Source organism: Bubalus kerabau, chromosome 13 (assembly GCF_029407905.1).
Source record: "Bubalus kerabau isolate K-KA32 ecotype Philippines breed swamp buffalo chromosome 13, PCC_UOA_SB_1v2, whole genome shotgun sequence".
Lineage (NCBI taxonomy): Eukaryota > Metazoa > Chordata > Mammalia > Artiodactyla > Bovidae > Bubalus > Bubalus kerabau.
Window position 1 is genome coordinate 40,893,360 of NC_073636.1, and position 16,029 is coordinate 40,909,388.

The 16,029-nt window shown below is 40.9% G+C and overlaps 1 protein-coding gene across 3 annotated transcripts in view; it reads left to right on the plus strand.

The window, feature by feature from the left end:
- The window catches only part of XRN2 (5'-3' exoribonuclease 2), a 62,797-nt gene that overhangs the window by 1,380 nt on the left and 45,388 nt on the right, over positions 1-16,029 (plus strand). For 2 of the 3 annotated variants that reach the window (XM_055544108.1, XM_055544107.1), the window contains exons 2-9: positions 9,647-9,774; positions 9,857-9,968; positions 11,424-11,535; positions 13,155-13,213; positions 13,290-13,379; positions 14,154-14,226; positions 14,368-14,418; positions 14,889-15,046. In XM_055544108.1, the coding sequence (XP_055400083.1) occupies positions 9,647-9,774; positions 9,857-9,968; positions 11,424-11,535; positions 13,155-13,213; positions 13,290-13,379; positions 14,154-14,226; positions 14,368-14,418; positions 14,889-15,046 (783 nt within the window). The remainder of the gene's footprint in view (positions 1-9,646; positions 9,775-9,856; positions 9,969-11,423; positions 11,536-13,154; positions 13,214-13,289; positions 13,380-14,153; positions 14,227-14,367; positions 14,419-14,888; positions 15,047-16,029) is intronic. The other variant, XM_055544109.1, reaches the window with a different exon arrangement.

The following is a 16,029-nucleotide window of genomic DNA, read 5'->3' on the forward strand; positions in this document are numbered from 1 at the left end:
CTTGACCTTTCACATGCTGAGGTTAGGTATTAACTTTTCTACCCCTGCTGTCCTTATTCCTCATACCAAGCTTGTCAGCTGTGCTTTTTGCCTTGTTGGCATCCAGGATTAAATTGTCAGGGCTTTGGCTACACAAGTTTGTTTTAAAAGCTGAAGAATCAAGTAGTGTTGGTGATTATTGTTACTATGTAGATCTAGGTTGTGTACTAGGATTCTGTTTATTTTCTGCTACTTTTGTCTTTTTGTCTGTTGCCTGTTTTCCACTGGACATGGTTCCCCATCCAGACTCTTATATCAGATATTCTATCAAGTCCTCTTTCTAATTGGAGACTGCTTTAAGTCTGTATTTCTGCTGCTGTGGCACCTGGTTATGTAGCCTAGCTGGAAAGGTGCTTCTTGATATTTTTAAAAATTTCTGCAGTTGGAGGTACTGTTTTTTAATCATTTTTCTTGGTTTTTGTTCTTAAGTTCTTAAGAAGTGCTGTTGTAGTATGTGAGTTTTCTAAGTCCCTTCTTCCTCGTATACATGAGTAATCATTAGCTAGGCAGAGGTTGAGTTTGAAAATTGCTTTCCCTCAGAACTTGGGAAGCATTGTTCTTTTGATTTTTGTCATCCAAAATTGTTGATGAAAAGTTGAATGTTAATGCAGTTTATTTATTTAGCTAACACTTAAATGCAGTATTTAGTAGGTACTAGGCATTTCACCGGAGAAGGCAATGGCAACCCACTCCAGTACTCTTGCCAGGAGAATCCCATGGACGGAGGAGCCTGGTAGGCTGCAGTCCATGGGGTCGCTAAGAGTCGGACAAAACCAAGCGACTTTACTTTAACCTTTCACTTTCATGCATTGGAGAAGAAAATGGCAACCCACTCCAGTATTCTTGCCTGGAGAATCCCAGGGACAGAGGAGCCTGTTGGGCTGCCGTTTATGGGGTTGCACAGTCAGACACGACTGATGCGACTTAGCAGCAGCAGGCATTTCACAGATGAATTTATTAAATCCCCATAACAACCACGTAACTCTTTCTTCTCCTCCTCCCCTTGCTTCTTATTACAGGTGAGAAAACTGAAGCACAGGCGGCTTAAGTAATGTACTCATGGTCATGTGGTTAATGCATGTCAGAGCCTGTGTCAACCAGGAAGCCCATGCTCTTAATTTCTGTGTTCTTTTGCTTTCACTCTTTTGTAGTTGATCGGTTTTTCTTTCTGAATTTTAAAAAGAGCTTTATCCTTGATAATATAAGCTTGTGTGACTGTGTATTAGTTACAGTTTTTTTTTTTTTTTTTTTTTTTAGATTTTAATTCCTTTTCATCAGTGCTTGGCTGACTGTGAGTCTGGAGGCTTGTGTTCTGTAGTTACGGGGAATGCTTTTTTATTTTTTTTCCCGTTTTCCTTTTACTTTGTTCTCTGAACTCTGAATACTGGTCCTCCTAGTTGATTTATTTTTCTTTTCTCTCTCCTCCCCCGAGGTATAATTGACCTAGAACAAACTGCACTTTTTTAAAGTGTACAATTTAATACATTTTGACATGTGTCTATCCATGGACTCATCACCACAATCAAGGTAATGAACATCACCTCTGAGACATTCCTTCTGCTGCTTTTTTGTTCCCCCAGCCCCTTCCTGCTGCCCATCTTTGGTCAACCACTGATTTATTTCTATCGATGTTTTCATTTTCTAAAATTTTATATAAATGGAATTACACAATAGGTACTTTTTAAAAAAACCTGACTCAGTTAACTTGGTTACTTTCATTCACAGTAATTATTTTGAAAGTCTTCCATGTTGCTACTTGTATCAATAGTTTCTTATTTTGGAATTGTATTCTGTGTGGTGCATATATTACATTTTGATTTTCATTCATTGGATTGGTTTTCATTCACCTGATTGGTGAACATTTGGATTATTTCCAGTTGATGGCTATTAAGAAAAACTGTGAACATTGGCATACAAATCTTTGTGTGGACATAATGCTTTCATTTCTTTAGAGAAGTGCTTGCAGTGTATGTTGGTGTTTGATTATTTAAAAAGAAAAAACTAGCCAGACTGTTTTCTAAAGAGGCTGTACTGGTTTCCTGCCAGCAGCAGCGTACGAGAGGCCTGGTTGTTGCTCTTGCTTGCAGCACTGAGTGTGGTTTGTCTTTCTGGTTCTCGCCCTTCTAGTGCAGTGCTACTGCAGTGTGAGTTCAGTTTGCATTTCCCTGATGACAGATGATGCTGAGCATCCCTTTCGGTGCTTATTTGCCTTCCATATATCTTCTTGAGTTGGGTATCTGTTCAGATCTCCCCTTCCCCCCTTTTTTAAGAGTAAGGACTTTTTTTTTTCCTTTTATGAGACTTGAGGAATCTTCGTTCCCCAACCAGGTATTGAACCCAGACACACAGCAGTGAAAGCAGAGTCCTAGCAGGGAAGTCCCTTTTGCCCATTATTAAGTTGGATGGTTTGTCTTACTGAATTAGAGTTTTTTACATATTGATTTTTTTGGTAAATAATCTGTGATTTCCTTTTTCATGCAAATAAGAGCAAAAGTTTTTAATTTTAGTAAAGCCTGCTTTCTTTTTTCTCTATATTACTGCTTTTTGTGTTATGTTTAAGAAATCTTTGTCAAAGCCAAGGTCACTGAGATTTTTCTTATGTTTTCTTAAGAGTTTTTAAAATTATACTGTTATAAAATTACACTTTATGCTGTGCTTTCTCTTTTTTAGTTTTTTTTTTTTAATGGTGAATCACATTGATTTTTAAATGTTAACATGAGTCTGGTATTTCAGGTAAATAAACCCCACCTGGTCATGGTGTACTATTTTTTTTATATACGTGGGAGTCAATTTGCCAAATTACTGCTACTCATTTCTAGAATTTTTTCATCATTCCAAATAGAAATTCTGTACTCACCTAAACAATTCTCTGCTTCCCCTGCAACCTACTTTCTGTCTTATGAATTTGCCTATTCTAAGTACTAATATAAGTGGAATCATATATTTGTTATTTCGTGTCTGGTGTATTTCACGTTTTCATTTCGCATAATGTTTTTAGGATTCATCCTTGTTCAGCATGTATCAATTTCTTTTTTTTTTTTTTTTCCAGGATTTTTGGAAACCTTTATATGCCGTATTTATAAGCAAACTGGAGTTGCTTGTATTTCACAACCCCATTCCTACAGTCTATGCTCTGGTCATTTCTATATGAGAGCTGACATAGGACAGAGTGCTGCCTTGTTTAACATCAGTTGGGAGTGTGTGTGTCGGTGGACTCAAATTTTTCCATTCTGCTTGTGTTTGTGAATGACCTCGAGACTGCAACAATATTAATTTGGGGTATAATAAAATTTTAGTGAGCAGCTGAGTTCGCAAATTGGAATTCGTGAATAAAGATGACCAGTTGTATGTGCACCACATAAGTTGGTTGTGTGGATTAAGTCAGTAAATCCAAGTTAACAACTTCGAATAGTGCCTTGCACTGATTGATAAGTTAATTTTGGTAGTTTATATATCCAAGTAAAAGTGGAGATATTTTTGTGTCTAGTTCTCAGTAGCATTGCGTCGTATAGAATTGTGCTGTTTGCCTGCAGTGAAATCTAGGTTTCCCACCTTGCTTTTTTCTTTCTTGGTCAGACTTGTCAATTTTGTTGATCTTGTAAAACAACTGCCTTTTGGTTTCATAGATTATTTATTTGCTTGTGGATGCACTGGGTCTTGATGCTGCGCGAGGGCGTTGTCGAGTTGTGGTGTGTGGGCCTCTCGTGTAGTGGCTTCTGCTGTTGCAGAGCTTGGGCTCTGGGCACATGGGCTTCAGTAGTTGCAGCACAAGGGCTCAGACTTGCAGCTCACAGGTTCTGGAGCAGAGGCTCAGTAGTTGTGGCGCACAGGCTTAGTTGCTCTGTGGCACGTGGGATCTTCCGGGATAAGGGCTCGAACTCGGGTCCCCTGCACTGGCAGGTGGGTTATCCATTGTGCCACCAGGGAAGTCTAGTTTCATAGATTTTTTTAGAAAATTGTCCTTTTTATTCTCTGTGTCATTTTCTCTCATATTTGTTTTCTTCCTTCTGCTTGCTTTGGATTTATTTTGCTCTTCCAGTGTCAAGTTGGAAGGTTAGGTAATTGACTTGAGATCTTTCTTAATACAAACATTTATAGCTATAAATTTTCCTCTGAACACTGCTTTTGGGCTTTACAATGTTAGTTTTCATATGTCGTATCCTGTTTTTCATTCATCTTAAATCATTTTCTGATTTCCCTTCTGATTTCTTCTTGATTGTTTGTGAGTGTGTTGTTAAATTGCCCATGTTTACAAGTTTGCCAACTTTTCTCCAGTTATTGAGCTCGAATTTTATTTACTTTGTTGTGGTTGAAGAACATACTTTGTATTACTTTCATGCTTGTAAATTTATTGAGGCTTGTTTCATGGCCCTGCGATTGATTGGTCTATCCCAGAGAATGTTGCACATGCAGTCGAGAATGTATCTAGTCCGTTGAGTGTTCCACAGAAGTCTCTTACAGACTAATGCAGTGACACCTGCAAGGCTTCACCTCTGAGATTAATGTCTGGTATCTGTTCTAACCCCAGCTGGAGGGCAGCTCCTCCCAGCTGTCTTAAACCCCCCTTTCTCTCCCACAGACTAGCTAGTCTGTGGTCTAAGCTGTATCTTCCTTAGGTCCCTGATTCTTTTCTTGGTCCCTTTTCGCCACAACTTACACAGTTCTTGAGAATGCCCTTGGGTGTGAATTTCTCCACGTTCTGTCACAAATGAAGTGAGTTCTGAATTTTCAAAGGTTTTCTTGACTAGATTGCTCTTTGCCTCTAAACTGTTTCCAAAGGCTTCAAATTTAAATGCTTTTGTCTTTTTCAAAAGATTCTCACTAGTTCTGCTGGAGAGCAGGTGAGCAGCAGAAGTCCTCATGCTGTCATGCTGGCAGCCCTCCTCACCAGTATGCTCTCTGGGCAAGTGAAGATCAGGTTCACACATCAGCATACTGTGTGTCCCCTATAGTTCTGGCTGTGGTCCTTGACGCACGTTACAGGTGTTGAGTTCATGCTGAATCTAGTGAAATTGCGATTAATCAGCCTGACATATGGCGTAAGTTACCAGCTCTGAATTCAGATGACTGAGTTCAATCCTGGTCTCTGAACTTGACAGAAGTATGACATTGGAAAGCCACTTAACCCCTCTGAGCATTTGTGTTCTCATTAGTAAGTGAGATGCTCGGTACCTCACAGGGTTGTTGTGAGAAAAGAGGGAAATAATCCACGAGTAAAAGCCCTGAAAACAGTGCCTGTCCCATTTTAAGTATTCTGTAAACGGTGGTGGTAATTAGTAGTCCTTGTTGACTGACACCATATAAAAATGGAGAGCTGACATACTATGTGAAAAAATATTAATCACTAAAAATATGAAGTTTTTCTATTTGGCAACTACATCAAAATTTATGGCCTGATTTTTAACCAGAATACTGTAATTTAAATTTTTCAGTAGCCTTGTGACCCTTTCTCCCCAAAATATCACCTGTGTTTTGTTAGTCTTTTGTGAGCTGCTTTTTTTTTTTGTAAGTTCTGAGCTGCTTTAAGGGAAATCTAAAACCAAGTTCTACAATATATTATCTGTCAAGAATCCACCTGCAATGCAGGAGACCCCAGTTCAATTCCTGGGTCGGGAAGATCCGCTGGAGAAAGTATAGGCTACCCATTCCAGTATTCTTGGGCTTCCCTTCGGCTCAGCTGGTAAAGAATCTGCCTGTAATGCAGAAGACCTGGGTTGGAAAGATCCCCTGGAGAAGGGGTAGGCTACCCACTTCAGTATTCTTGGGCTTCTCTTGTGGCTCAGCTGGTAAAGAATCTGCCTGCCATGTGGGAGACCTGGGTTCTATCCCTGGTTTGGGAATATCCCCTGGAGAAGGGAACAGCTACTCACTGCAGTATTCTGGCCTGGAGAATTCCATGGACTGTATATGTATAGTCCATGTGGTCGCAAAGAGTCGGACACGACTGAGCCATTTCACTTCACTTTCATTAAATGGAGGGAGCTCTTACTGCAGCAGAACCTCAGGCGTGAGTCCTGATTTTTCTGTGTGTCTGCATGTGCTATACACTTAGTTGCTCAGTCATGTCCAACTCTTTGTGATGCTTAGGACTGTAGCCCACCAGTCTCCTTGGTGCATGAGATTCTCCAGACCAAAAACTGAAGTGGGTTGCCATGCCCTCCTCCAGGGCATCTTCCCAACCCAGGGATTAAACCCCCATCTTCTGTGTCTCCTGCGTTGCAGGTGGGTTCGTTATGCTGCTGTGAAATATGTGCAGGCTTACACAAAAAATGCATTTACTTAAATATTACTGATAGTTGGGGTTTCTACCTTACATGTGAAGAGCCAGAAAGTCGTATATCGTTGACTAGAACAGCAAGTTGGTGTGGAGTTTATTTTAGGGGTTTTGCATTAAATACTATGGAGTGTATTTTTATACAGAGTCACTATTTGTGTGTGGACCATATTTACTTTTTCACATACCTTCTTTATCAGCCTGTCCAGAAACAGGGTGATCTCTCAGCTGCTTGTCTGGGATACAGATAGCTCTTCCTCCCCTCGTGCCGTGGGCCGTGGAGAAGTGGGCTTCCCACGGGGTAGGACTGCCCTGACAGCCAGCCTTCCATCAGCCAGGGTGCTGACTGCCCTTCCTCCGCAAGCACCCTTGTCCTTTGAGAATAACGGTCTCAAGGTGCCTGGTTCTCATGGGGCCTGAGACGGTGAGTGGAGGGGAGAGTGCTAAGTTTGACCAGCTGGACTGTTCCTGCTGTTGCTGCTTGTGGATCCTCCAGAGGCTCTTATGTGAGCCCCCTGTGGGCCCGGAGCCCTCAGATTCTCCCACATCTGCATGTTTGAGGCAGGTCCTCTGATCAGATCTACTAGTTTTCCATGTTTCGGGCATCCCCTGTGATTTACCAGTCACCGACGGTTCTTCTCTTGGTTTTCTAGCACAGCTCTGTAGTTGTGGTGGGATGTTTTTAGTCTTTTATGTGGTCCGGGGATAGAAAGGGAAGGCTGCGATGTGTGCTCAGTTTATTACTGGAAACCCCCAAAGATAATGAAAAGCTATTTGAGATGAATTGGTTTTCGTGTTCAGAGTAGCTCTCCATGTAGCTACTCTTTGATTAAGAATCTCTCGAATCCAGCAGCAGATACACTCACATTGTAGTTAATGGCCAGCCTCTTGAAGAGTGAGTTCCTTTGTTGAGAATCTTCTCCTGAAGAAAGAAACTCTAGGTTTATGTAATTAATGTGTTGAAGATATCCTTAGAACTCCCAAGAGGAAAATGTGTGTCTTTCTTGTTGGGAATGCCTGGCGCTCTTTTCTCAAAATCAGGACCCGCCTACACCTTCTTCCCTAGGCTCTGCTTTCTAGGCAGGGGAAGTGGAAACTCATCAGCTACACTCAGCATTTGTTGAAAAGCTGCAATATAGCAAGCCAGCGGTCTATACTGTTTTTGTAAATAAAACTTTATTGGAACACACCTATACTCATTCATGTCCATATTGTTTAGGGGTGCTTTAATTTTATAAAGGCAGAAAATTAGTCGTTGCAACTGAGGTCATAGGTCAACAAGTCAAAAATACTTAACTGTCTGACTTCTTGGGAATCATAGAGAAAGTGGGTCTGGATTCTCCTGAGTGTGGTGTCTGGTTGGTTCAGGAGGAAGGGAGGTGTGGACCTTAAGTGTAGAGCAAGTGGAGCGGCACAGCCTCCTGCCTTTATAGAGCTTGTTTTTGTTTGGGAGTCATCAGACGATCTTCTCTGATAGACCTCTAAAATTGACTTGCTTTCCTTCTGGTTCACTGCTTCTGATCAAGCCCCTCTTTCCTGATTCACAGGTGTCTGCACAGAACTCTGATAGCCTCTTTCTTTGACAGCCAGTTCTTCCAATTAGAAATGCAAATTGAAGCCCAATCTCATTTCTTCTCTCTTGAGGATCACGACTGTCCTGAGATTGGTGTTCATCCTTCATCTGCTCTTCTCTGTGGTTTCTGTTCATCCCTGAACAGTGCCTAGTACTGTTTTGATCGTTTATAATTTCCTGTAAGTGGTATACAGGATGTGTTTTTCTTCACCTCCTTTTTTGGCTTAAGATATTTGTGACCATTCATCTGGATGTTACTTTTGTAACATTTGTACTTATTGTTACTTTTGTACATTTGGAATGTACTTTTGTCAGACATTCCAGTATATGGTTGTACCACGGTTTCATCAGTCCTTTCTGTGGGCCCTGTTTTTTTTCTCATTAAGTTGACCTTTTGTCTTTATATCTTTTAAAAATAGCTTTATTGCAATATGTACCATATAATTCACCGGTAAAATGATATGGTTCAGTGCTTTTAGTATGAATGCAGTGGTACAACCAACACCATTACTTAATTTTAGAATAGTTTCCTCATTTCCAAAAGAAATGTAACCATTTTCTGTCACTTCCTATCTCCTCCCTTCCTTTCCGCCCCCACTGCAGATTGAAGCTAATCTGTTTCTTTCTAAAGATTTGTCTGTTCTGAATCATGTAAATAGGATCTTTTGTGGTCTTTTGTGACTGGCTTTTATTTAGCAGAATGTTTTTGAGGTTCATCCATGAGGTAGCATGTATATGATGGGCTTTTAAGTTCACACGTTTTAAAAAAAATGATACTTTGCATGTGTTATTTTTAAAGTGCCTTTACTATTACTAAGAATAAAAACCTAGCTCTTATAATTTGCTAAAGCTCTGGCAGAAAGAAAGATAATGCTTTACCACAAAAATACAGTTGAGAGCCTCCAGGAGTTGAGTATAGCACAGTCCTTACCTTTTGAAGAACTTGCAGTGTAGTTGGGGGTTAGAATGGCAAACCAAGTAGAAAAACACTGAATAAGAAGAATTGTGAGGACATAGAAGAGGAGCAGTTAATTGTTGGGGGGATGTGTTCAAGGTGTGATAACACGGTGGCATTCGATCTGAGTCTAGACTTTGGAAAAGGAATAAGATGTCAGGAAGGAGTGTTGGTCAGGAGGGAGAAGGAGGAACAGAGGCGTTGAGAGATGGAAGGGCATCTTCTGGGAACAGGGGAGGTGGGGTGGCCTGAGCAGCGTTGTGGCAGGACCGAGGGCTGGTAAGGGCCAGGCTCGTGGATCTGCACGTGCTGTGTTGCACTGGAAGATGCAGGCGAGAGAAGACACAGCCACGCTTGTACTTAAGGAAAACGGACAGCATGGAGGGTGGGCTAGAGAAGAGAGAGCCTGGAAGTGGGGCAGTCCATCCAAAGGCCGATCTTTTGGGTGAGAAGTGATGCCTGATGCTGGTAGCAGGAGTGAGAACATGTGGCATGGAGAGGCATCTTTCAGGTTAAGTTGAAATGGGTGTGGTAAGGAAGAGAATTCTGGGAAGACTCCCTGGTCTCTCTCTTGCACAGCTGAATGACTTGGGAATTTGGTCACTATCCCCCACGTAGTCAAGAGTAACTTGTCGTGCTGGAAGCTTTAAGGAGTAAAAATAGCCTATCTTGTAACTTAAAGATGACTATAAGTATATTATTTCCAATTCAGAAATGAAGCACAGGTTCGTACTGAGCCTAGGATATGTCAATTTCAGACTTGAACAGTCAAACCAAACTACTATTAATTATCACTTCCTCATAGCCAAAAGAATGCAATGGTGTAAAGATTCCTGTCGATGCCAGTAAGCCTAACCCCAATGATGTGGAGTTTGATAATCTGTATTTGGATATGAATGGAATCATCCACCCCTGTACGCATCCTGAAGACAAGTACGTAACCCATTTTTGTCGCTGATAGCACAAGTCACGGAGGAGTGCTATATGATATTACACTATTTGCTTGTCATTGTAGACCAGCACCAAAAAACGAGGATGAAATGATGGTTGCGATCTTTGAGTACATTGACAGACTCTTCAGTATTGTCAGACCAAGACGGCTTCTCTACATGGCAATAGATGGAGTGGTAAGTGCTGAATGACTTAAAATCAGTTCCCCTGTGTTTGTTTTTGCTGTGTTCCCAGTGTCTAGAATGAAAGTCAGCTAAGTGAAGAATGGTTGACGATAATGAGTTTGAGAAAGAAAGTCTCACCTTTCAGCCTCTCATTCAGCTGTGTTTTGTGAGTGTGCCTGTTTTGTGTCAGAGCCCGTGAGGTCCTGGGGGTGTTGGTGGCTGCTACTGCAGGGGCAGAGGCAGGGGTAGACGGGTAAGGTGAGTTACCCAGGGTCTTCCTGAGCATCAGCAGCGCATGCAGGGCATTGGGGCGTGGAGTGGGCAGTGCTACATGGCAGTGAGGCAATAGAGAGGAGCGGGCCTTTGTCCCATTTATTTATTTATTTATTTTTGAAGAGTTAAAAGTAATGAATGAAATAATTTTGAAAATCCAGAAAGCTTTGGGTTCAAGAAGATTAACTTTTCTATTTACTCAAGGAAAGAATCTTAGCTGCCTAAAAACTTAAGCTACAAGTAAAGTATAGTAAAAAAAAAAGTAAAGGGAGCAGGAGTATGTCTTTCTTGGAGCAGATTACAGCTCACATTAGCTAAGTTTCTTGCAGAAGCCCTTTCACTGTACTCCACTGTGTTTTTCTGCTGGGTCAAGGATAAGTTATGTGCACATTTGAATGTTTATAGATATGTACCCATTCTTGTCTGTAACCCTTTTTTTTTGTTTATGTTAAAAATATAAATGTAGATCATAGCACTTGAAAGAGTTAGATTAGGTGGTCTCATTTTACAGGAAAGGGAACTAACTGTTTAAAGAGAATATGAAATAGCTTACTTTATGCAGACAGGAGGCTTGAGAGTCCCTTCCAAACCCAGTTCAGTAATTGCAAAACCTTACAGTTCAGTTCACTTCATTCACAATTACTCAGTGATTGAAGTTACATTTGGTTAGAGTGATAGAAGATAAAGTGTTCTCTTTCTACCCACTGTGCTTTATTATAGAGACAGGGTGATAATTATGGTCTTGTGAATCCCATTTGGAGACCTTTCTTCCTTTTAGGTGTGGGCTCAGAGAAGGTATTCCTGATCCTGGCTCTGTGGCAACTACTCCCTCTCTGTGTGCTGAGTCTCTGAGTAAAGCGAGCTTTCCATCTGGGGTGCCTGAAAGTATTGTAACCTAGTGGAACTGTCCTGGACCCACCCTTGTGCTGTGGGGCCCTCAGTGCTGTGGCCTCATAGAGGGGTTGTCCTTTATTGACACCTCACTCGTTCACCTGACTGCACTGCGTTTAAGGGTTTTGGTCCAAATTTAAGCCCTCAGGTTCTACTGTATGTGGTGAAAGGATTGTTTGGACGTATTACTTAGTTTTTCCATTTGAGTGTGCTATTTTTATCAGAGTAGCTGGTTCAAAATAATGTATAAATATAGTTATAAATGTTTGAAATAGTATGTGAATATGAAATACCCATTTTCAGGCACCGCGTGCTAAAATGAACCAGCAACGTTCAAGGAGGTTCCGAGCATCCAAAGAAGGCATGGAAGCAGAGATAGAGAAGCAGCGAGTCAGGGAAGAGATACTGGCGAAAGGTAAAGAGCATGCACCTTGGGCTTAGATGTGTTACACAACTGTGTGGAGGGGGCAGGGCTGGTGCCTTTTCCTTACAAGTAGGCAGGGTTTTAATTTAATCAAGATCCAAGGATATCCAGGAGAAGTTTATGTTCACTGTTGAGGAAAAGTAGTTAATAGAATCGTTTATTCCTTTAATAAGCTTGTTCGTTTCTGAACTCTGTAGTAAAAGGGAAGTGAAAGTCTCTCAGTCGTGTCCAGCTCTTGCGAACCCATGGACTTACAGTCCCTGGAATTCTCCAGGCCAGAATACTGGAGAGAGTAGCCTTTCCCTTCTCCAGGGGATCTTCCCAACCAGGGATTGAACCCAGGTCTCCCACACTGCAGGCAGATTCTTTACCAGCTGAGCCACCAGGGAAACTTGTGGACAAAAGGAAGGAATTAAGTAGGGAGAGCAAATTGTCAACTTCTGTCAGGGCGAGTGCAGCCCTTCGGTTCAGTTTCATCTGTCTGTAAACTAGAAATACATTGAGTGCTTCTTATTGCCTTTTGCTGTGGGGGCTGTTAGGAAGCCGCACTACTGTAAGCGTTTTCCTCCCATCAGTCTTGGCGGCTTGCTGCTTGCTGCTTCTCCGTAGCACTCAGGTCTGTATGCAGAGGCCTGGGATGATGGCACCATGTTTCCAGGCTGTCCTGGGATCGTGCACACTCACTGTGCCCAGGGCTCCCTCAGTTCAGGAAGGGGCTTGTAGGGTCGAATGGGGTCATCTTTGCAGTCTGTCTAAGGCCTGATGGGTCTAGAGGCAGGAGTTGGCTGCGACTCAGAGAGGAGGGAGACCAGGGTGCTGAGCCCCTGAGATCGCTTCTCCCAAGACCCCTGTGGGTGAGGTGGGGTGAAGCGCGATGCCTGCAGGGTGACTTGTTTGCTGTTGTGTTACCTGAGGCAACGTGATAGACCAGGAGAGCCACCATTATTGGTTCAGGATGTTGTGTCTGGCAGGTGGAAAAAGAGGCGTAGTGTAGTCGTCTGAGGCTTGTAGTTACCGTGCATTTAATGTTTTTTAATTTGCTGGAAGTGTGCAAGTACATACATATTTTAACAGCTTGTAATTAATATTCTGATTACTGTTTGTATTTATAACAGGTTGTCTTTGCTTCTAAAGATGTCTTTTTTTCTTGAAGATGTTAGAAGCTCAAGAAAAGGCTTTTCAGTGATACAGAGGAAAAAATAGAATTTCTAAATCACTAAGTGATATAAAGCTGTGATAAACTTGGCTTTTTAGTTTTTTTCTTGGGCCCCTTCATCTTAAGAACTGTTACTGGGATTAGAGCCTCTACCCTGTGTGTGTGTGTGCACACGCACACGTGCATGCCAGGTCATTAGGAAGAATGCCATTTTTACATAACAATAGAGTATCTTCTGTGTACCATGTCTTGTTTGACAGTCATGTTAAAGCAGCTTCATGTAATTTGAAGGGAGAAATCTTATTTTCTTCGAAAAGGGGGAACATTGTTCCTCAGGTGACAACACTTCTCTTTCTTTATATTTCAACTTTCTGTTTTTGTTGTTCTGGTCTAATATTGAGTAACTTACCTCACTGTTTATGGGGAGAACAAAGCATTGCCCCTTCTTCTCTAGGTGGCTATCTTCCTCCAGAAGAAATAAAAGAAAGATTTGACAGCAACTGTATTACACCAGTAAGTAGTCTCATACTTTGCTAGCTATTGCTAACTCTTAAATGATAGGTTAATTTATTTTTTTCTATCATTTTAGGGAACTGAGTTCATGGACAATCTTGCTAAATGCCTTCGCTATTACATAGCTGATCGTTTAAATAATGACCCTGGGTGGAAAAATTTGACAGTAAGTTTCACATTTTGGTACTTCAAAAAGATGAGGGTGACAATTTGAGTCATATCAAAGTCATGTCCTTTGATAGGACTTGTATTATTTTTTTCTCCCCCCATGAAATGCTGGTTGACTATTAGAGGAAAGAGAAGCTTCTAGGGTTATTAGAGATGGGGTACGTTGCATGGTCCACTGACCAGCAGCCAAATTTTCTCTCAGTGCCAATTTTGTCCTCTTGCCGTTGCCGTGAAGCTGTAAGATGGGACTCATGATTTAAAATACATATATATAAAAGTAATTTCTGTTGTTAGAAATCAAAATACAGCAAGATAAAAGTCCTGCGGCTGCCTTTAAAGAATGGCTGTGTGCTCCTGAGTATTTAAGTAAAATTTAAGCAAAATGTTTATATAATCTTGGGTTCATAAGCCCGTTTCCCTGTTAATTAGATGAGGTACTCTGTATTTAATGGGTATCTCTTACCAGTTAGTCTCAGGGCTTGTATGGCTCAGTGCTGTATACTTGAGTAGCAGCGAACAGTAGAAACTTGTGAACTGATCTGTTTTTCTAATGGCTAAGTTTGACCCAAACATTTCATTTTTTCTATTTCAAGTAGTCAGTTAACTAGTGAAATAATTTTGATGTCTAACACACACCTTATTAAGAAAAATTTCCAATTAGTAACCCTGTTTTAATAGAATTATCCCAGTTTATTTTAAAATGTTCAGTTCTGTTGATTTTTGAGCTTGAAAAATGGGAATGAGCTAAAAATGTTTAAACTGTTTTTTATAGGTTATTTTATCTGATGCTAGTGCTCCTGGTGAAGGGGAACATAAAATCATGGATTACATTAGAAGACAAAGAGGTAAAATTCATATATAAATAGTTGATTATATGTTCTATTAAAAAAAAAAGACAAGTCATTGTGTAGAAAATGTTTGGTAAAATGTGATATTCCTGTAGTGTGAAATCTATTTACATAAATATATATTTCCCTTCTCTCTAGCCCAGCCTAACCATGACCCAAACACTCATCACTGCTTATGTGGAGCAGATGGTAAGTTTCTTCTTTGGGATCTGAATCTCTTGGGTTAAACAGTAGCGAGTCCATGGATTGGTGTGTAGTAATGAATTATTCATGGCTGCCTGGAAATTCTAAAATGCCATGCTTATTTTATGTTTGAGAGAGAACTAATGTGGAGTTGTTTAATCTGTGTTTAATATTCACCTATCTTGATTTTTATTTTTATTTTTTTTCAACTTTTTAATATGGTCACACATATGTTTAAAATGGAAAGTTTCCAAGTGTTGACTTCTGAGTGGTAGTTATATTCTAGGCCCATGTTTCTGGAGGTCCTGTTCTTGGCCACTAGGAAGTTTTAGGCTTTTCAGCTTTGCTCTCGGTGTGATCCTTGGGGCTTTTCTTTGCCTTGCCGTCTTGTGTTATGATAATATCTTGCCTTTGGTTACAGTAAGGGTCTTCTGGAAATGCTCACTGTTTGGTATTTTGTTGTTGTTGACTGATAGCTGATCTCATTATGCTTGGCCTTGCTACACATGAGCCCAACTTTACCATTATCAGAGAAGAATTCAAACCAAACAAACCCAAACCCTGTGGTCTTTGTAATCAATTTGGACATGATGTCAAGGACTGTGAAGGTTTGCCAAGAGAAAAGAAGGGAAAGGTAAGAATTTCAGGATGGTAGTAGCCTCATTTAATATTTTTCAGTTTTATTTTTGTGATCAAACATACATAACAAACTACCACTTTTTAGCCATGTTTAAATGTGCAGTTCAATGGCATTAAGTATATAAATGCCTCATTTTAAAAATGGATAAAAAGAAGACTGGTTGATTTGATTTTTTATCTACTTGCTCTGTTACCCCTCGCAGAGATGTATCTTTCCAAACTCCTTAAACACACATTCACAACCTTGCATGCAGTCAGATTCTTTCTCCTCCCCGCTTTCCTAGCACAGCTTACATCTGCACGAGGCTGAGGTCTCACAGGTAATGATGCCCATTGTGCATGATTTGTTTGGTTATTCTTCTTAAAAGGAACTGTAAATCAAGTCCATTAAACTTCTTGATACCTTTGAGTAACTCCTAGTTTCTCCCTATTATGAGTTCCCTTGGTTATATCCATTTAACCATTTATATCCATTTTAAAGGGTGTCTAAGAATATGGTACCTCTTTAAAAGACGTGTTGAGTGAAAACTGGTAAAAAGTATACATATTCACAGAGAAGGGTGAGGCATGTACATTAAAATGTTAATATTGGTTGGGTGTAGGTCAGGGTTTGGCAAACTATAGCTCTCCAGGTTCGACCTATGAGTTAAGAGGGTCTTTTGTTTTTAAAGGGTTGTAAAAATAAAACGTGAAAGAATATGCAACAGAAACCATACATGTCTCCCTCCGCAGGCTGAAATACTTAGTGTCTCGCCCTCTGTTAAAAACATGTGTGTGCTCAGTCAGTGTCTCAATGGTAAAGAACCTGCCTGCCAGTGTAGACCCGCAGGAGACGCGGGTTCAGTCCCTGGGTCGGGAGGGTCCCTTAGAGGAGGAAATGGCAATCCACTTCAGTGTTCTTGCCTGGGAAATCCCATGGACAGAGAAGCCTAGTAAGCCCCATGGGGTTGCAAAAGACTCAGACACAACTGTGCATCT